The sequence below is a fragment of the Pogoniulus pusillus genome, chromosome 23 (assembly GCF_015220805.1).
Source record: "Pogoniulus pusillus isolate bPogPus1 chromosome 23, bPogPus1.pri, whole genome shotgun sequence".
In the NCBI taxonomy this organism is placed as follows: Eukaryota; Metazoa; Chordata; class Aves; order Piciformes; family Lybiidae; genus Pogoniulus; species Pogoniulus pusillus.
The window spans coordinates 7,141,721-7,162,860 of NC_087286.1; the positions used below are offsets into that span (position 1 = coordinate 7,141,721).

General features: G+C 53.6%; 1 protein-coding gene, 1 long non-coding RNA gene and 2 other non-coding genes across 4 annotated transcripts in view; 3 read left to right on the forward strand and 1 right to left on the reverse strand.

Annotated features, from left to right (window-relative positions):
• CCM2 (CCM2 scaffold protein) overlaps positions 1–18,007 on the reverse strand; it is a 28,753-nt gene extending 10,746 nt beyond the window's left edge. Inside the window, exons 1-3 of the mRNA XM_064162438.1 lie at positions 17,738–18,007; positions 910–1,083; positions 149–232 (exon numbers count right to left, since the gene is read on the reverse strand). Coding sequence (XP_064018508.1) covers positions 149–232; positions 910–1,083; positions 17,738–17,767 — 288 coding nt within the window. The 5' untranslated portion in view covers positions 17,768–18,007. The remainder of the gene's footprint in view (positions 1–148; positions 233–909; positions 1,084–17,737) is intronic.
• Positions 18,008–18,304: 297 nt separating this feature from the next.
• LOC135185600 (uncharacterized) lies at positions 18,305–20,522 on the forward strand. Its single transcript, XR_010306536.1, has 3 exons — positions 18,305–18,435; positions 19,163–19,208; positions 19,639–20,522. It is a non-coding gene; the product is annotated as an uncharacterized LOC135185600 (long non-coding RNA).
• LOC135185851 (small nucleolar RNA SNORA9) lies at positions 18,930–19,064 on the forward strand. Its single transcript, XR_010306658.1, has one exon. It is a non-coding gene; the product is annotated as a small nucleolar RNA SNORA9 (small nucleolar RNA).
• LOC135185852 (small nucleolar RNA SNORA9) lies at positions 19,415–19,547 on the forward strand. The gene has a single exon (XR_010306659.1). It is a non-coding gene; the product is annotated as a small nucleolar RNA SNORA9 (small nucleolar RNA).
• Positions 20,523–21,140: the final 618 nt, after the last annotated feature.

The following is a 21,140-nucleotide window of genomic DNA, read 5'->3' on the forward strand; positions in this document are numbered from 1 at the left end:
TTCCTGAGCAGCCTGTTCCAGTCTTCTGTCACCCTCACAGGGAAAAAAATCCTCCTCATGTTTACATGAAACTTCCTATGCCTCCACAGGGCTTTTTTTAGCTGTAGACACTCTGCAGAGCAGGTCACTGAGAGGCATGAGGGCTCACCTTTGCATTATCAATCAAATGCAGGATCTCGGTACGGCTGGAGGGGTTCAGGTACCCTGGGATGGAGGTGAGTTGACCTAAATACTGGAAGAGAAGAACCAAATGGTGACCAACACCACCACCTATGTGCTCAGCACATCCTCAAACATGCCAACAACTGCATAAATGCTGAGCAAAAGGCTGGTGGACCAAGCCTGCTTTAGAAGCTGCTAAATCAGAGAATCCGTGAGTTGTTTGGGTTGGAGAAGAGCTTTAAGGATGAGTCCAACCATAAATGCACTTACATATGGAAGTAGCTGAAGGGTCTGGAGAACAGGTCTGGTGAGCAGCAGCTGAGGGACCTGGAGGTGTTTAGTCTGGAGAAAAGAAGGCTGAGGGGAGACCTTCTGGCTCTCTGCAGCTCCTTGAAAGGAGGCTGGAGCCAGGTAGGGGCTCTTCTCCCATGGAACAAGTGATAAGACCAGACAATTTGCTCCAGGGAAGGTTTAGGTTGGACATGAGGAACAATTTCTTGCCCTTGAGTGCTGTCAAGACCTGCCCCAGGCTGTCCAGGTAGTGTCCCCATCCTTGGAGGGGTTTTCAGTGCTGCAGAGATGTGGTGCTGAGGGTCACAGTTTAGCAGTGGCCTGGCAGTGCTGGGTTCATGGTTGGACTCCAATCATCTTAAAGGTCTCTTTCAACCCAAACAACTCCACGATTCTGTCCCTTTAAGCTATCCTAGTCCCATTGCCAGCCCTGCCACAGCCCTGGGGAGATGTTACCTTGACTTCCTTCTCGATGTAGTCATTGAGCAGCACGTCAGGCTCGACACGGTCGGGCAGGGACACCACCACGGTGTGCAGCGGCCGCCGCTCCGTCACCTTCTCCTGGGCTTTCTTATCCCTCCCTTTCTCCCCCTTCAGGAAGACTCGTTTGAAAGGAGACACTATTCCAGGCTGAGGAGAGAGAGGAAAACATCAGGGTTAAGAGGGAGAGGGAGGAATTTCTGCCCCAGAATGGAAGCGGGGAGCAGCAGGCATGCCCCCACCCAGTGCTCCTCCGGCGCATCTCTGCTCACAGTCTGGTTGAAGCAGCTCCAAAGGCAGCAGGGACAGGCTGGGTGTGGAGCTATGAACCCATGTGTGAGCTCCTCCACTGGAAACCTCTCTCTCACAACACAGCACAAGAACACAAGTGCTGATAAGCACCTGCTACTGCACTGGGATGTTCCTCTCCCACACTCATGATGCACAACCTTCCAGTGAAGAACAAACACAGCTGTGGCCACACAAAGCCACCAGGCTCTCTCCTCACCTTGGTCGAGTTTGCTTGCAGCAAGAAACTTGATGAAGGATTGAGAAAGGAAAAGGTGTGTCTGGTGTCTCTGAGGAGACCCACAAACATGAGCCAGGAGACAGAGAAAATAAGTCTTGGATGTTTCTGAACTGCTGAGTCATAGAAACATGGAATGGTTTGGGTTGGAAGGGAAGTTTCAAGGTCATTCAGTTCAAGCCCCTGCAGTCAGCAGGGATGTCTGCAACTAGAGCAGGCTGGGATGGTTACAAGGATGGGGCATCTCCCACCTCCCTGGGCAGCCTGTGCCAGGATCTCAACACCTTCATGGCACAAAAATCTCTCCCTTCTCTCCAATCTGAATCTCTCTCAGTTCGAACCATCACTCCTTGTCCTGCCACAACAGGCCCTGCTCAAAAGTCTGTCTCCAGCTTTCTGATCAGCTCCTTGAAGCACTGAAAGGCCACCAGAAGGTCTCCCTGGAGCCTTTCCTTCTCCAGGCTGAACGAGTCCAACTCTCTCAGCCTGGCTTTGCAGCAGAGGTGCTGAAGAAACACCAGAGTGCAGCCATGCCAGCGTGCACAGAGGGCTCCCAGCTATAGAGGGAGCATCACCACCGCCCTTCAGCCTCAGCACGGCATGCACAGGCTGCGAGCTCTGCACCACAGCAGAGACACACCCCGGGAGATCCTCCCCAAGCACCACACCAGCCTTCCTGATGGTGTCACCGTCTCCACTTCCAAGTTTATCAGCTCAAATGGATACTCTGAAGTGAGGAGATCCAAGTCCAGGACCCACAGTAGTGTTAAAAGTCAGTCTGGTGGGAAAAGGTAGAGCTTGGTGACTCTTGTGCCCCAGTTGCCATGTCTCATTCCTCAAGACGCCCACAGCTCAGCTTTCCTCATTGGCACAAGCAACAAAAAAGTCTGTCCAAGGCAGAAGAGATGCCTCAAAGGGTGGATTAGTTCAATAGAAACCATGTTCTCCTGCTCAGGAAAGTGTGGAGCATTGGCAACCTCAAAGAGATCTTTAAGACCATCAAGTTCAGCCTCCGCTTGCAGCAAAGGCTAAATGTGATGGTCTTAAAGGTCTCTTCCAACCTATTTCTTTGCAGTTCAGCTCATCTCCTGCTGTTGCCCACCACAGGATCTTGCCTTGGAACCTACCCTCAAGAAGTGCTGCAGAATCCTCACCTAAATGGCTTGAGCCCTGCTGGAGGACACTGTATTTGGGGGGGCAGGGCCATCATCTCTCAGCAGTGCCCCTCCCATGTGGGACCTGCTCCCAGCAGGCAGCTCCAACCCCTCTGTTTATTGCTTGCTGTGGAAGGTTGAGAGGAGCATGACAGATCAAAGCCAGACAGGAAGAATTTGGGAAGAAGGGGTGGAAAAGCTGCTGGTTGAACCATTTCTGACCAGCTCCCAGCATGAACCAGGACCCTGGGGATAGCCTGGCCAATAAAAAAACAGCCCTTGGACTAGGGACATAAAAATAGAGAGTCCAGAGGACACAAAAGGGAAAGAAAGCAGAGCTATGAGGAGCTGCTCCACCATCAAACGGTTGCTCAGCCACTTCCCCTTGCACCTCTCAGGGTACAGCCGCTCCTTGGTTCACCTCTATGCTGGATCCAGCCCAATTCAGCAAAGCAGGTCCTCTGCCATGAGGCCACCAGCTCATGTCATAGGAGAGGCAAAGGAGGATCTGGGGGGACCCTAAGTCCAAGGTGAAGCCATCAGCCAGTGTTGACGCAGCACGGAGCAGCAGCTTCTGCATTTCCCAGCCCACACAGAACCAGCACCTACCTCGTTCTCCATCGCACTGCCCACTTATGGGGAGCAGATCCAAACCCTGCTGCTGCTGCAGAGCCTCTGCTGGCTCACCAGGAGCACCTTCTGAGGGGGACAGAGAAGCTGAAGAGCTTTGTTTTGGGGGCTTCCAAAGCTGGTGGCTGTGCCGCAGATGCTGTGAGCTCACCGGCTCAGGGCCAGGAAGTGCCAGAACCACAACTTCCTCCTGCTCCACACAGCAGCAGCAGCAGCAGCACGAAGCTGCTGGGTGAGGAGCACCAAGAGCTGGCAGCAATGGGGCTGGGCACCAGATGAGGTGAGGAGCAGGAGTCCAGATTGCAAAGCTTTGATGCCATTCCTGGCTCCCAGCCATGCTGTCCCAGCTCTTCCATCCCTAAACCCTTGAAAGTCTCAAAGCCTGGTTTCTCCTCCATCCCTAAGACCTTTCAACCCCCCCAAACCCTGGTATCAACTCCATCCCTAAGTCCTTTCAACCCCCCCAAGCCCTGGTATCAACTCCATCCCTAAGTCCTTTCAACCCCCCCAAACCCTGGTATCAACTCCATCCCTAAGACCTTTCAACCCTCCGCCCCCCCAGCCCTGGTATCTCCTCCAACCCTAAGCCCTCAGAACCCCCCAGGCCCTGGTATCTCCTCCATCCCTAAGCTCTTGGAACCCCTCAAGCCCTGCTATCTCCTCCACCCCTAAGCCCTCAGAACCCCCCAGGCCCTGGTATCCTCTCCATCCCTAAGCACTCAGAACCCCTCAAGCCCTGGTATCTCCTCCACCCCTAAACCCTTGGAACTCCTCCCAACCCTGGTAGCTACTCCATCCCTAGGCCATCAGAACCACCCAGGCCCTGGTATCTCTTCCATCCCTAAGTCATCAGAACACCTCAAACCCTGGTATTTCCCCCAACTCTAAACCCTTGGAACCCAACCTCCCCCCAGACCCTGGTTTCTCCTCCAGGTTTCAGAGCTCAGGAGACTCTTCAAATCATTTGGGTTGGAAAAGTCCTCTAAGATCATCAAGTGCAACCATTCTCAGCCATGGCTGCTGCTAAACCTTGTCCCTCAGCACCTCTCCAAGGGAGGCTGTGGCTGCTCCCTCCCTGAGGGTGCTCAAGGCCAGGTTGGATGAAGCCTTAAGTGACCTGTTCTAGTGGGAGGTGTCCCTGCCTATGGCAGGGGGTTGGAACTGGATGATTCTTGAGGTCACTTCCAACCTAAACCATTCTATGATTCTTCAGCCTGGAGAAGAGAAGGCTTTGAGGAGACCTTATAGTGGCCTTCCAGCATCTGAAGGGGACCTACAGGAAGGCTGGGGAGAGACTACTGACAAGGTCTTGCAAAGACAGGATGAAGAGGAATGGGTTTAAACTGGCAGAGGGGAGATTCAAATGGGATGTTAGGAAAGGGTTCTTTAGAGTGAGAGTAGTGAGACACTGGCACAGGTTGCCCAGGGAAGTTGTGGCTGCTCCCTGGAGGTGTTCAAGGCCAAGTTGGATGAGTACTTGAGTGACCTGTTCTAGTGGGAGGTGTCCCTGCTTATGGCGGGGTTGGGGTGGAACTGGATGATCCTTGATGTCCCTTCCAACCTAAACCATTCTATGATACATTGCTGAGGCTTTTAAACACTTCCAGGAATGGGGAATCCAACCACCACCCTGGCAAGCTGCTTTGCTCTCCAACCTCTACTGAAAGCAAGGCCTGAAGAGCTTTTTTTTTTTTTTGAGGACCAGCTGAAGCCTTTAAGTTTCACCTTAGAAAAGAAGACTTGGAGATGAGATTAAGATCTCTCTGCCTGAGCCAGGGCTTCCCAGGAGGCACTCTGGGAGATCCCAGGGTGTTCCAGCTGGATTCAAGCAGGAACCCAAGTATTGGGCTCAGAGGATTCACCAAGCAAGTCGCTGGTGTCACTGATGAGAATCAAATTATGGTGGTGATGTCCCCACCAGAACCCACCCCTTGAGAACTTAGAAAAGAAGCACCCAAAGATCCACCAGGCTGCAGCTTCTTGGCACTTGGACCAAGCAGGTTCTTCTTGGGATGTGAGTGAACCCCTCTGGAATGCTGCCTGAGGAGGTGGTCCACTGAGAGATGGGTCCCATTTCTTCTTAAACCCCCCAAACTTGAAATCTGGGGCAGTATGCCCCCTGCCCTGAGGTGTTTTGCTGGGTCTCTCCAGTTCTCCTGTGGTGGAACAGGTTGGGTAGTCACTGTTAAAGCTCCAACATCCACAAGGAAAAGTATTTTCATCTACTTCATGAGGAATTGGAGATGATGGGGCAGGGGAAGAGGCTCTGTGAACATCAGCTGGGCCTTGGGTGGCTGTTTCGGGCAGATCCAGCTCTCCCACTGGATGCTCACAGGGGTCTGAAGGAGGAATGTTGGTGAGGAACTGGGGTGGAACAGTTCCCATCACAAAAACCATTCAGGACCAGGACATGTGGCTCTGCTGAGTGTCAGGGCCTGGCTGCCAGCAGGATCCAGACCACTCCTGGTCATGGACAGTCCGTCCTAGGATTGAGTGGTCCAGCTGGAAGAGGTCCCCTTGGCCGAGCTGACATGGATCCAGGACAAACCTTCCAGCCTTGAGCACCCTGAGCTGGTGAAAGGTGTCCCTGCCTAGGGCCTGGCACTAGATGATCCTCAAAGTCCCTTCCCACCCAAACCATTCTCTCACCCAGGAGACCAGGCAGAGCCTGGGGATAAAGCTCTCAGCCCTGGCACACACAGACATCCAACTCCACTTTATTTGGCACCCCAAAAACACAGCTCCCACCTTCAGGTGGCAAGAGGGACAATGGACATCTGGCAGCTCTTCTTCCTTCACCAAACAATTGTGTCCCAGGAGGTGGTGGCAGAGCCAGGAATAAAACCCTGAGGAACTCAAAGCCAGACCATGAAGTGGACCAGGACCTTCTCCACATGCTTCAGAAACTCATCTCTGGAATGTAGGAGTCCATGCAGGAGGGCAGGCCTCATATTAATATCTCCTCAACCAGCTTCTGTGCTATGCCACATCATGGGAGGATGAAGCTGGGCTCTAATCACAAAAGGAAGGGACCTCAAAAGATCATCCAGTCCAACCTCCCTGCAGAACTAGAGCAGGCCACACAGGAACACAGGCAGGCAGGTCTGGAATAGCTCCAGAGAGGAAGACTCCACAGCCCCCCTGGGCAGCCTGTGCCAGTGCTCTGTCACCCTCACAGGGAAGAAATTCCTCCTCATGTTTCTATGGAACTTCCTATGTCTCAGCTTCCACCCATTGCCCCTTGTGATGTCATTGAACATCACCCAGCAGAGCCTGGCTCCAGCCTCCTGGCACTCACCTTTATATATTGCTAAACACTGATGAGGTCACCTCTCAGTCTCCTCTTCTCTGAGCAGCACAGCCCCAGCTCCCTCAGCCTCCCCTCATGAGAGATGCTCCCCTCCCTGCATCACCTCTGTGGCTCTGCACTGGACTCTCTCAAGTAGCTCCCCGAGTTCCTTCTTGAACTGGGAGGCCCAGAACTGGACACAGTACTCCAGCTGCAGCCTCACCGGGGCAGAATAGAGGAGGAGAACTCCTCTCGACCTATTCACACTTCCCCAGAACGGCATTGCCCTACTTGGCCACAAGAGCACAGTGTTGGCTCATGGTCAACCTCCCATCCACCAGAACCCCCAGGTCCTTTTCTCCTTCGCTGCACTTGTTGGCCACCAGTGATGGAAGGTGGGCTGCTTTCACCCCAAGATCACAGAGGTTTGGGCCAGTGCCTTTAAATATGTTGAACCCTTTGAGGAGAAGACAAAAGAGAAGGAAAAAATCCCTCTGATGGAAGCAGGTTCTAAATCCCCCTGGATTATCTCCAAGGCCAATTGGGAAGGCTAATTCTCCTCTATAACATCTGCCTGGAGATTAAGGGAGCTCCAAGCTCTAAAGGGCCACCCAGCACTGCTGCTGGCCAGCTGCAGGACCCAGCCTGTATCCTGAATCCAGGCCAATTCCCAAAGGGATGTGAGGGCAAAGGCTCTGCCAGAGTGGGCAAGCAGCCTGCAGTGCTCCAGGACCACATAACTGAGTAGATCAGAAAGCTAAGCAGCGATGATGTGAAAGGTCCATGGAGAAAATCCTGCCAAGAAGGGGCCAGACTCTTCTCTGTGGTGTCCTGTGATGGCACAAGGGGCAACAGGCACAAACTGATCCCAGGAGGCTCCACCTCCACTCAAGGAGAAACTTCTTTGCTGTGAGAATGCCAAAGCCCTGGAGCAGGATGCCCAGAGAGGTTGTGGAGTGTCCTCCTCTGGAGACATCCAAGGCCCATCTGGAAGTGTTTCTGTGTGAGCTGCTCTAGGTGATTCTGCTTTGGCAGAGGGGTTGGACTAGATGACCTCTGGAGATCCCTTCCAGCCCCTACCAGTCTGTGATTCTATGAAGTACCTGTTCAAAAGAAGTACAGAGAAGAGTAAAAGGTGAAATAATTATTTGGCTGCTTAATTAAACCCCTATGAGGGCTGTGGGACAGCTTGGTGGGATGAGGAAGAGCAAAGAAAGGATGACAGCGATGTGTGGAAGGAGGAGTGGTAAGGGGAGGGGACTGCGAGGATAAAAAGGTTAAACTAAGCACAAACCCCTCCGTGTTGGGCATGCTTAGAGATTTGGCTCTTCAGAAATAAACCTCTGCTTGGCATCAGGATGCTCCTGTGGTTGTGTGGACTGTGAGTCCATGGGGAAGGGGATCAACAAGTTGCACACACGAGGTCAGGATGTTCCTGTGGCCATTCAGACCTTTGTGCACAGTGAGGGGACATGAAGAAGCTGCACACACGAGGTCAGGATGTTCCTGTGGCCATTCAGAGCTTTGTGCATGGTGAGAGGACACAAAAAAGCTGCACACACGAGGTCAGGATGTTCCTGAGGCCATTCAGACCTTTGTGCATGGTGAGAGGACACAAAAAAGCTGCACACACGAGGTCAGGATGTTCCTGAGGCCATTCAGACCTTTGTGCACGGTGAGAGGACACAAAAAAGCTGCACACACGAGGTCAGGATGTTCCTGTGGCCATTCAGACCTTTGTGCATGGTGAGGGGACATGAAGCTGCACACACAAGGTGGCCCCACAAGACCTGACTTCATCACTACTGTGCTGAATAAGAGACAGGACCATCAGGAAGCCTTATCCCTGGGTTTCCCCCCTTAGCCCCAAGACTTCTCATTCCTGCCCTGCTCCCAGCAGCCTGACATGGAGCTGTCACTGATGGGATCAGAGTGAAGTCAGAAGAGATTCCTACTGCAGCCCCAAATGCTGTCTCTGACGTCAAAGCTGCTTCTTTGAACCACATCAGAGTCACAGGATTGTTTTGGCTGGAAGAGATCCTTAAAAGCATCAAGATCATTCAACCCAGGACCACCATGGCTATGAAACCATGTCCCAAGGTCTCTTCAACACCTCCAGGGACTGTGACTCCACCATCTCCCCTGGCAGCCTGTTCCAATCCCTGACCACTCTTGCAGGAAAGAAGTTTTTCCTAATATCCAACCTAACCCTCCCTTGGCATAATTTCAGGCCACTTCCTCTCATTCCATCATCTGATAGTAGAGAGACCAACCCCCCCAGCTCCAGTCTCCTCTCAGAGAGTTGCAGAGAGCCAGAAGGTCTCCTCTCAGCCTCTTTTTCTCCAGGCTCAACAACCCCAGGTCCCTCAGCTGTTCCTCAGCAGCCCTGTTCTCCAGGCACTTCAAAGACATCTCAGTGATGCAGGAACACAATTTCCTACACCCCCACCCCGATGCCTAAATCAGGCTTACAAAAGTCCCCAAAGAAAGCCTACAAAGTCCACAGCTGCATCAACCCTGCTCCCAAACCAGGGCTCTCTCCACACTCTCATGCTCTGGAGGACACTTCTAGCTGCTCCAGCATTTCCCAACAGGATTTTCCTTCAAGGCAAGAGGAAAGGAATTTTCCCCTGGTTATTTTTAGCAGAGCCTTTGGTGCTCCTCCCAGAGAGATTCCTCCACCCACAGCTTTCAGCCCCAGCGGTGCAGTCGGCAGCTGATGCAGCTGGAGGAAGAAGTTGGATGGAGGCTCACCCTGACTCAGCTCAACAGCTTGAGGAAGATCACAGGATTGTTTTGGTTGGAAAAAGAGACCTCTAAGACCATCAAATCTTGAGAAGAGAGATTAGAGACTTCTGGAAATGTCTGTTTAAAATTCTGCTCTGCCTCATCCTGTCTTACCAGATTTGGTGCCAGAAGGGAGACTTCAAAGGGATGTTTGCCATGAAGCCCTTGAAACTCTTCTGCTTGGTCTTGTCTGACTAGTGTGTGTCTGCAGATCTGGTCACCAGCCTGTTCATGAGCTTCTCTGTCTCCTGAAGCACCTTTCTTTTGTTTATTCAACCAAACCCTGCTAGATGAGGTAAAAGTTCTCAAGCAGACTTTTCATCACCAAAGCAAACACACAAAGCTCTACAAACCAACTAGAAAAGTGCTCTTCTGCTGCTAGAGGTGGGCAGTGGGGTCTGGCCCCCTGCACAACAGGGGCCAGTCTGAGCTTCCCAGTTCAAGAGAGACAAGAAACTACTGGAGAGAGTTCAGTGGAGGCTGGGAAGCTGCTGAGGGGCCTGGAGCAGCTCTGTGAGGAGGAAAGGCTGAGAGCCCTGGGGCTGTGGAGCCTGGAGAAGAGCAGACCCAGAGGGGATTTGATCAATGCTCAGCAAGAGCTGAAGGACCTATGGGGGCCAGACTCTTGTCAGTGGTGCCCAGGGCAATGGGCACAAACTGGAACCCAGAAGGTTCCATCTCAACAAAAGAAGCTTCTCTGGTGTGAGGGTGCTGGAATTTCGTCCCAGGTTGCTCAGAGGTTGTGGAGTCTCCTTGTGTGGAGAGATTCCAACCCTCCCCCCCGGCATTGTACCGCTGGGCAAGCTGCTGTGGGTGCCCTGCTTTAGCAGGGGGGTTGGACTGGATGATCTCCAGAGGTCCCTTTCAACCCCACTATGCTGGCATTCTGGGATCTGGGCTAGTTCCACCAGCACTGAATCTCCTTTTCCAGACAGGAGGAAAGGGCAGCCCCATGCTCACTTCAGCCTGGAGATGGAAGCTGTTTGTGAAGCCAAGTGCAGGCTCTGCCTCCCATCCTTTCAGCTCCCACCAGCTTTGCAGCCACATTGTCTGCAGTTCCTTCTCCTTCACTCAAGTCTCCTGGTTTCAGTCCCATTCCTGGCCTCACTGAGCAGTCCAAAAGCTCTGCCAGAGCCACCGAGGGGCTGTGCCAAGCTGTTCAGCCCATGCCCACAGCACACCCTGTGATGGTGTCAGCCTGTCAGCACCTCTTCCCCAACAGCTACTGGTGCCAAGCTGCTCGCTGAGATTGACCTCCTCAAGCAGAAGCTTCTGCTCCAGGTACTGCTCTGGACTCAGGCACATCACAGCACAGAGAGAGGCAAAAGCCTGGGAACCTCCTCAGGCTTGGAGTGAGGATCATGAAGCTTCTTCTGACAAGTGGAATAAAGCCATCCAAAACCTAATGCTGGGAGGGTTGGAAGCCTTCAGCTTGCAAGGTTCAGCCTGGAGAAAAAGAAGACTCCAAGGAGGCCTACTGGTAGCCTTTCAGTGCTTCAAGTCAGAAAGCTGGATACAGACTTTTGAGCAGGGCCTGTTGTGATGGTTTGAGCTGAAAAAGGGAGACTCAAACTGGAGAGAAGGAGGATGTTTCTTAACCTGAGGGTGCTGAGAGCCTGACCTAGGCTGCCCAGAGATGGGGGTCAGGGCCCCATCACAAAGTTTTAGGGAGGGTGAGGGACACTTCCAAGAGCTGGTGTCATTACTTCAGCCAACACCTTGTAGGAGCTGTTCCAAGGAGCCTGAGCATCATCTGTCATTCTCTGACCCAACAGCAAAGCAAACATTCACCCAGCTCAAGGGAGAGATCCTCTTCTCCCAGCAAAACCCCCAACAGCAAAGCTCCTGCAACCCAGGATGTAAGCCCAGGGGAAATTTGGGTTTCATGAAGTCCTGCTGCAAGATCTGGCTTTTCCCATGCTGGTCTCAGTGGTTCAGTTGACATCAGAGGCTGGAAACCCAAAGTGGGACCATTAGCTTCCATAGTTGGGAAGTTTCAACCAAATAATTGGTCCCTCTCATCCCCAGGCCATGGCTCTCCAAGGATATGGCCAGCTGGAAGGGGCTTCCCATCAGAAATAGTCTTGCTGCTATGACTTTGAAGCAGAGATGTGTCCTCCAGTGCCTCCCAGCTCAGGGAGCTGGACCCCAGCCATGGAGTTATTCATGTCCTGGTGCCAGGAGGGCACAAGGATGGACAGGAAAAGGGAAGAATTCAGAGGCTCTGCTGAAGCAGGATCAGAAAGTCTGTCACTGTGGCAGGGTGGACATCAGGAGCCCAGGAACCTGCACTGGTCACCAGGAAAAGGACCACCAGTGAGGTGGCAAAGTGTAGTGAAAACACCAATGATGCCAGGGGAGAGTGAGGACAAGGACAGAACATCTCAGGTTTGTCTGCAGCCAAGGAGCTGGGCAGAAACAGAGCCTGGGTGGTCTCTAAAGCAAGGCAGATGCTCACTCCCTACCCCATGGACCCAGCAGACCCTTGTCAGCTTCCATGCAAGAGGACACCTCATTCCTGGGAATCACCACCCCAATGCCAAGCTCAAATCCCCCCCTTTGCACAGGGACAGGGCAAGAAGGTGCTTAAGATAGGGGTGAACAAAGCTCAGAGCAGCTGTGTCACTTGGACCAAGGCTCCTTTGGCTTGGCTGAGCAGCAGAGCAGCCTGTGAACCTCAGAGGTCACCTACAGACATGCCACCAGCTCAGCACATCCCCAGCCCAAGGAGGAAAGCAAACTGGGAATGTATAAGGATACAGTTCCCAGTGCCTGTTGGTGGTTCTCACTGGTTCTAGGGCCAGCTCCCCACATCTCAGGGCAGACCTGACAGCAGCAGGCCCTTATCTAGTGGCCTCCTGCCAGAGGAAAGGGCTGTCCAACTGCCACCACAACACTGCAGGAAGCCAGGCAGGCAGAAGATGAGCCCTTGGGCCAGTGCCAAGGACAGGGCAGGAGCTGGAGTTGTGGGGGGAAGTGGAACTGGTTCAGAGCTTCCAGTGAAGATTTTTACCTCATGTCCAACCTCCCTTGGGGCAACTTGAGACAATTTCCTCTTGTCCTGTCCCTTGTTCTTCGGGAGAAGAGACCAGCCCCACCTGGCTCCAATCTCCTTTCAAGGGAGTTGAGGAGAGTCACAAGGTCTCCCCTCAGCCTCCCCTTCTCCAGGCTCAACAACCTTAAGTCCTTCAGCTGATTTTCACCAGCCCTCTTCACCAGCTTCACTGTCCTCTGGCCCTGCTCCAGCCCATCAATGTCCTTCTTGGAGTAAGGGGTCCAAAACTGAGCCCACCAGGATTCAAGGTGTGGCCTCAGAAGTGCCCAGTCCACAAGGACAATTCCTGCCCTGGTAACCACACACTCTTGCTGATGCAGGCCAGGATGCTGGTGGCCTCCTTGGCCACATGCTGCTGGCTCACCTGGGTCTGCAGACTCCTCAGTTACTTACAGAATCACACAATAGTTTGGCTTGGAAGGACATCAAAGATCATCCAGTTCCAATCCCCCTGCCATAGGCAGAGACAGCTCCCACTAGCCTCATCCAGCCTGGCCTTGAACACCTCCAGGGATGGAGGGATCCACAACTTTGTACACAGTTTTCCAGTTACAGCTCAGACACAGAGAGGTCAGAAAGGGGCTAAATACTCTTTGGCACAACATGAATGTGACCTGGCACCAACAACAGTGCCTTTGCCTCAGGGCATGGATAGGGGAAGTCATGGCAGAACATTCCTAGAACAATGGACTCTCAAGCAGTAACATGGGCAAGGGACTCATGGTGAATCAAGAAAAGTGTGGCCAGCAGGTTGAGAGATGTTCTTCTCCCTCTCTACTGTGCCCTGGTGAGGCTTCATCTGGACTGCTAAGTTCAACAGGGACTTGCTGGAGAGGGCACAGCAAAGGGCTGCAAAGATGCTGAGGGGGCTGGAACCTCTCTGTGATGAGGAAAGCCTGAGAGAATTTGGGCTGTGAGGGAGGAATCTCAATGCTGATCAATAATTCAAGGGAGGGTGTCAGGAGCATGGCACCAGGCTTTGTTCAGTAGTGCCCAGTAGGGAACAGGGACAAACTTGGACATGAGGAGTTCCATCTAAACGTGAAGAGGAACTTAACTTTAAGGGTGATGGAGTCCTGGAACAGACTGCCCAGAGAGGTTATGTAGTCTCCATCTCTGGAGACATTCCAAACCTGCCTGGATATGTTCCTGTGTGACCTTCTCTAAGTGCTCCTGCCCTGGCGCAGGGGTTGAACTTTATCTCCAGAGGTCCCTTCCAAATCCTGCCAAGCTGCAACTCCATCAAGAACACCTTCGAATTTGTGCCCATGAAGGAAGCTCAATTGACTCACCCTGTGGAAGAAACTCTGACTTTAAGCTCAGCCCCACAACAGCTTTTACATTAAGGCTGGGGGCTCATCTTGCAGCCAGCTTCAAGGAGAACCAGCTTTGTTTCAGCCTTGCTTTGCCCCAGAAACTCCCTAGCTTTACACCCCCTCCCAGAAAGACCAGCATGGGCACAATCCTGCTGCCTGATTCCTCCAGCATAGAGCAAAGCAATCGTGGAGCTTCAAGCTGAGTTTTGGCTCAGTTGTGCAGATGATCTGCACAAGAAGGAATGGCTGTAGTGGTCACTATCCTCAATAGCAAGCAGCATTGAAAGCCACAAGGAATTCAGCTCCACAGATCAAGATCTGCTGCTGGAAGAGGCAAAGCAAGCTGCTGTCAGAGACCTGGAGCGTATCTAAGCTGGAAAAGTCAGGAATTATTCCAACACCTGATGCTACCCACAGGGAATTGCTCTAGGAAAACCATGCAGGCACTTCGCACTTGATCTGACAAGATCTGAGGTGTTCCAAGAACCTCCAGGACAGAGACCAGAAGGAAAAATCCTCTCTACAGGAAAATAATCACCTCTAGCCTCCTTCCAGCCCTTTTCTTTCCAGGAAGGAATGCTCCAAGAACATCCACGCTGACCTGAGGGGCTCAGACATGAGACCAGACTTATTACCAGCTGCAGGCAGGTTCCCACAGCCTGACTGACAGGCTTTGGCTAAAGCTGCAGTTAGCCCCAGAGTAAGGCTGGGATTTTATTCCCTGATGGTGACTAAAGCTGCCACTAAAATGCAGTTTCTCAGCTTCAGCCCATAATGGTGCTGACTGAGGGCCAGGAATCTGCTTTCCAGAGGGACCTGGACAGGTTGGAGAGGTGTGCCCAGGCTAGCCTCATGAATTCAACAAGGCCAGGTGTAAGGTCCTGCACCTGAGTCAGCACAACCCCAAGCATGGATACAGGCTGGGTGGGGAATGGCTGAGAACAGCCCTGAGGAACAGGACCTGGGAGTCTGGGGTGAGGAAAAGCTCAACAGGAGCCTGCAGTGTGAGTGCAGCACAGACACAACCCTGTACTGGGCTGCAGCAAGAGCAGTGTGGGCAGCAGGGCAAGGGAGGGGATTCTGCCCCTTGGCTCTGCTCTCCTCACACCCCACTTGCAGTCCTGGAGCTCCCAGCACAAGAAGGACATGGAAGTGTTGGAGCCAGTGCAGAGGAGGCCACAAAGATGCTCAGAGGGCTGCAGCAGCTCTGCTCTGAGGACAGGCTGAGAGAGTTTGGGCTCTGTACCCTGGAGAAGAGAAAGCTTGGAGGAGACCTTAGAGTGGCCTTCCAGTATCTGAAGTGGGCTACAGGAAGGCTGAGGAGGGACTGTTGACAAGGTCTTGTAATGACAGGATGAGGAGGAATGGGTTTAAACTGGCAGAGAGGAGCTTGAAATTAGATGTTAGGGGAGGGTTGTTTGCAGTGAGGGTGGTGAGACACTGGCACAGGTTGCCCAGGGAGGTTGTGGAGCACAGAAGCACACGGTGTGATCTTTGATCACATTGGGCGATTCTGTGCTCCACAACCTCCCTGGAAGTGTTCAAGGCCAGGTTGAAGAGTTCTTCCCCTGCAGTTGAGAATACACCCATCTCCATGGCCAAAGTCACCAGGCCTGGTAACCATCCCAGCTCCAAGGAGCCACAAACACTAGCTCCAAAGGTAAATTAACACCACCACGATGGAAAACTCACACCAAGACAGCTCCTTAAGTCAACAGCATGGCCCAAGAGAAATCAGCCCTGTGTGACACCAAGTTCCACAGCTACAGTCCTGCTATTGTGAGTCTCAGCAAGCTCCTTCTCCCACAGGATCACCTACAACACGACAGGGGACTGGAGGGGCAAGGACTGGGGACACCACACAGAGACTACAAGATGTGGGAGCAGGCACAGGGAAGGACAATTTGGGGATCAGAGAATTTATTGCACGAGAAGATGTGGAATCATCCAGCCTGGAAAAGAGGAGGTTGAGAGGAAATCACATCAGTGAGGACAGAAAGAAGAATCCAAACTCTTCCCAGTAAGAGGAAAGGAGGGAACAGGCACAAACTGGAACAAACCCCATTTGAGCTCAGGAAGAGACCTCCAACAACTTTCTTTAGCACAGGGATGAACACAGAGCAGATTGTCCAGGTACACTGTAGAGTTTTTTGTCCTTGGAGATACTCAAAACTCAACAGAACAAGGCCTGCTCCCAGCAGAATGCTGGATGAGGCCATCTGCAGAGGTCCTGCTCACCTTAGCCAGCCCAAGGTCCCACAGCTGTGGGATCTGCCTGCCTCTTTCCACAATCATAGAATCAAGCAGGTTGCAAGAGACCTCCAAGCTCAGCCAGTCCAACCTAGCGCCCAGCCCTGCCCAATCAACCAGACCATGGCACTAAGTGCCTCAGCCAGACTTTGCTACAACACCTCGAGGCACAGCAACTCCACCACCTCCCTGGGCAGCCCATTCCAATGCCAATCACTCTCTGACAACTTCCTCCTAACATCCAGCCTAGACCTCCCCTGGCACAACTTGAGACTGTGTCCCCTTCTTCTGGCGCTGCTTGCCTGGCAGAAGAGCCCAACCCCATCTGGCTACAGCCTCCCTGCAGGTAGTTGCAGACAGCAATGAGCTCTGCCCTGAGCCTCCTCTTCTGCAGGCTGCACATCCCCAGCTCCCTCAGCCTCTCCTCATAGGGCTGTGCTCCAGGTCTCTAACCTGGACAGCAGCACCAAGGTCCCAGATCCTGCTGGGATGTAAGACAGCTCTCTCCAGCCACAGAAGTACACAGGGAACCTCCATTTCCCTAGGCAATCCCACCCACATTCTCCCCAACACATCACACCTTGGCTATGTATTTCAGTTGAGCACCATTTTACCACCTGTTTTTTTGCTGCCCACTGCAAAAATCAAGCACCTGTTTACATCTAAAGCGAGTCTACAACAATCTAAAGCCCCAGAAGGGAGCTTCTGGAGCTGTTTCTTCCATAAAGCAGGAAAATAACTCATGCAGGTAAATAGTTTCTCTTCCCTGGATCCTGTCACACCACACACACAAGTCACAAGACATGACAAGGCACACTGGTGGCTTTACTTTCCAGCTGTGAGAAGTCTGTCTGGTAACTCCAGAACAAAATCATTCACAATTCCACGGGTTTAAAACCAGAGTTTCAGGAGGAGACTCTGCTGCCACCTTCTGAGCTGGCCATTACTGCAGGCATCCCCAAACCAACCAAAAGCAGCTCTTTTCACCTCAATTACGTCCCCAGAGTGAGGGGAGGCTTTCTTTCGTGAAAGAAGAGCCAATCCTTGCTGCTCAGGGAGCGCTGCTGAGCGTCTCAGCCTCCAGCTCAAGCTTCACCTCCCCCATACGGCATAAAAATAGGTTTAAATGAGAGAAAATTGGAGCAGCTTGTTCACAGGCAACGCAGATGGAGCTGGCTGGCCTCTGAGGCACAGAGTCCTGATGGCAGCTGAATCAAAACACACACAAATATAGCGATTTGACGCGGGTGTACAGAACATTGCCAGTTTGACATCACAGCCAGCAGAGAAGACAACCCACTGCGGGTACAGAACGCGTTCAGCTGCTTATCTCAGAGCTTGAGCAGAGAGGCAAGAAGAAAAAATCAGCCCCCGAGGAGCGTGAGGACACTGGCAGAGCAGCATGAACAGATCCAGACCACGGCCGAAGCATAAAGGCCACTGCACCGCTCCCCACAAGCTCTACGCTCCTCCAGAGAAAAGGCTTTTCAGAGGGAGAAGGCAGGTCCCAGACCACAGAGCAACCACACTGACAGGGAGACGTTGGGCTCAGTCAAGCCTGAAGCCATCCCAAAGAGGGGATAAGGTCCGAAAAGTCCCAGGGGGATCCAGCCCTCCCTGGGGGGGCTCCAGGATCATGGTCCCCAGGCCACAAAGAGCCCAGCAGCCACAGCCCCCGGGACGGGGGAACCCTCCCACGCCTGGGGCTGAGAAAGGGCCCCTCTCTTGAGGGCACAGCAGGACCGCCCTAGAGCAGCAAGGAGCTCTGGAAAGAGTCTGGCAAAGTTCAGCTCTTACCTTTTTGCCTTTCTTGCCCTCCTCCTCCATGTCTCCAGCGGCGGCGGCCCCGGCCCCCCCCGGGGCATCCCCGCAGCGGCCGTGCTCGCTCGGCCTCCGGTGAGCGGCGAGGCCCAACGACGGGGCCTCAGTGCCCGGCAGAAGCAAGCATGACCCGCCCGGGGGCGCTAACCCCGTTCCCGACCGGCCCAGAGCCTGCTCAGCGCCACCAACAACTTTTCAATCCTGCCGCCATCTTGGGCGGCGGCTTCCCGGCACGCACCGCGCCGCGCGCGCCGCCCGCCGCAGTGACGTCACCCCGAGGCCCCGCGCAGGCGCCGCAGGAGCGCTCCGCCCACCCGGGCTAGCCCCGCCCCGATTGGCCTGGAGGGCGCCGGGGCCACGCCCATCGATTAAACCACACCCACTCCCCGCGCAGCACGCCGGGGCTGATCCCGCCCCTTAGCGTGGCCGAGCGCGTTCGCCTCCCTGCGCATGCGCACTGCCGCTGGGCCCTCCTGCCCGCCGATAGGCGGCGCTGTGCTGCAGCCTGTGTGCCGTGCTGACGTCAGACGCCGCCGGCCCCGGTTAAGGCGCGCTGGTGGTAGCGGCGTGAGCTGGCGTCCGCTCTTCTTGTCTCTCGCCATCCACTGCCATCCTCTGCCAGGATCGCTCTCGGGAATCGGGAGAGGAGTGAGGGCTGCCCGGGGCAGCGGGAGGTAAGGTGTTTCACTCCTATAAGGGTACGCCGCTGTTGCTTGGGGCGCCATGCACGCTGGGTGGGATAGTCGCCATGTGGGCCGCGTGTGGCTGCTGGGGCCTTCACCGGACTAGAATGGGGGAAACTGGGCCGAGAGAGGTAGGAGTGCTGGGGCAGAAGCTGCGCTGGGGCGGGTAAGGATCCGTGGAGCGAGCAAGGAGCACCGAGCTAAAAGGACTGAGGGTCCCCAGAAGAACTAAGGGTCTCCAGGGGAGTGAGACTCATCGGGTGGGAGCCCTCAGGATCCCCGGGAAGATTAAGTGCTGAGCCGGGAGGGTTGAGAGTCGGGGAAAGTAGTGAGGTTCACCGAGCTGGGTCAGCTGCAAGATCCCGAGGATCGTCAGCGAGCTGGGGGTAGGGGACTGTTTGACCCTGGGGACAGCAGCAGTCTCCGGGCTACGGGGGCTGAGGTTTCTCGGGGACTCGGCCATGCCCAGTTCCCTCAGCCTTCTTCTGCAAGCCTGCCAGCGTGAGGGGGTCTGGAGTGGCCCCCCTCCATTCCTGCTATGCTTGCTAGAGCAACCCCGGGATGGTTTGAGGCCTCTCCCCGCTCAAACCGGGAAGGGGTTATAGAAATCTCGGACACTGAGCCTGAGTGGGAGATTAGGGCATCCCCTCAGCCTCCAGGGGAGCGTGGTGGTGCCAGTTTGGTGCCACTGATTCGGTTATTTCCATTTTACTTACAGGTTCCTCCTTGAAGGATCCAGATGTATGTAGGAAGCTATCAGGAAGGTGAGTTCGGTACCATAATTGGCAATCTGGTGTAATTAACTCTGCTAAGCCTTGTTAGTGGCTGCACAAGCACCTCACAGTACCCAAATGCCACCCGAGAGCAGCATCGTGCAGATGTGTCCAAGAGTGACACTACAGGACAGATCCAGGTGGTGATGTGGAGTCCAAGTCCTTTGTCACCCCTTACCCCCTTGGTGGGGGTAACAATGCAAGCATTCCAGCATGGGGGGGTCTGAGGTGGCCCCATCATTCCTATAGTGCTTGCCAGAGCAGCATTGGGATGGTTTGAGGCCTCTCCCCGCTCACCCCAGGGAGTGGTTATAGGAATCCTGGACATCCTGAGCCTGGAGATGGAGGAGTCCAAAACCTTAGGCAGGGCCCTGTAGAAAAAAATGGGTGCTGCTGACACCACTTTGTTTTCTGCTTGCAGGTTCCACCTCAGAAGGTCTGGAGAGGCCATCAGGAAGGTGAGTTTGATAGGAATGATCACAGTTAATCTGATTTGGTCTAATTAGCTCTACCAAATGCTGTTCCATCTTGTTATAAAGTCATAGGAGTTGGAAGAAGTGGTTGATATAAAGTCCAACCGCTAACTCAGTACTGCCAGGTCAACACTAAGCCATGGCCCTCAGCACCACATCTCCATAACTTTGAAACCTGTCCAGGGATGGGGACTCCACCACTGCTTTGGGCAGCCTGAGACTGGCCTTGACCAGCCTTAAGGGGCAGAAATTGTTCCTCATGTCCAACCTGAACCTTCCCTGGGGCAACTTGAGGCCTTTTCTGACCTGCCCCCACCTGGCTCCAGCCTCGTTTTGGGGCGTTGCAGAGAGCACAAGGTCTCGCCTCAGCAGTCTCAAGTCCCTTAGCTGTTCTTTACCAGCCCTGTTCTCCAGGCCTTTCAGCAGCTTTGTTGCCCTTCTCTGGACCTTCTCCAGTCCCTCAATGTCCTTGGAGTGAGAGGCCTAAAACTGACCTCAGGATTTGAGGTGTGGCCCCACCAGGCTGGGCATTGGAGCACAATCCCTGCCATGGTCCTTGTGGCCACACCATTACTGATCCAAGCCAGGATCTTGGTGGCCTCCTTGGCCATCTGGGCACACCCTGGTTCATTGAGCCACTGTCACCAGTTCCCCCAGGTCCTTTTGCTGGACAGTTCAGCCCCCCCTGTACTCAGCTTGATTGGGTTGGTGTGACCCAAGGGGAGGACCTGGCTCTTAGCTTTGTTGAATCTTATCCCAGGGGCTGTAGCCTGCAGAGGCTTTGGGCTGATGTATCACCTCATGAAATAAAATGTCTTGTGAGTGCTTTAAATCAGAGTGTGTTCATTACTTGTGTGAAAAAAAGACACTTTTGACTTGTGGAAACCCAAAAGATGCTGGAAGTATTGGAGCCAGTCCTGAATGTTGAAACCAGCTCAAGTGGGTGGTTTGGTCCACAGTTTGCTGCAGTGGGCTCTCTGTTATCCTTGAATTCAGAGTGGTCTCAAATCTGTTTGAAAGTCCTCTGCCTCTCTAAAGGCCTTCCCAGCCTTAACTCCCCAAAGCATCCTAGATTGAGGTTTCCTTTAGTTCCTCCTTCCAGTGGGAATTGTGCAGTGATACCATCATGTCCATGGCTGGCACCCAGGAGATGAGGCCAAGATGAGTCAGTGGAACTTGTGCATAACTTCAAATTCACAATGCAGAGGGGCTGGTCTGTGGAAGTGGAAACAGAGATGAGAAGGTGATAATCATGGTCTCGTAGAATGGACAGGACCTCTGGAGATCATTTAGTCCGAAGGATAATGATGATCCCTGGAGTGACCTGGGACTATGTGAAGCATAGTTAGAGAAGGGGGAATCCTCATTTTGGGGACAAAGAGACATCTTATGGGATTCCAGCACATCTCTGCAGTCCAGAAATTCTCACCTGCTGGTGCTGTGCTGGTGA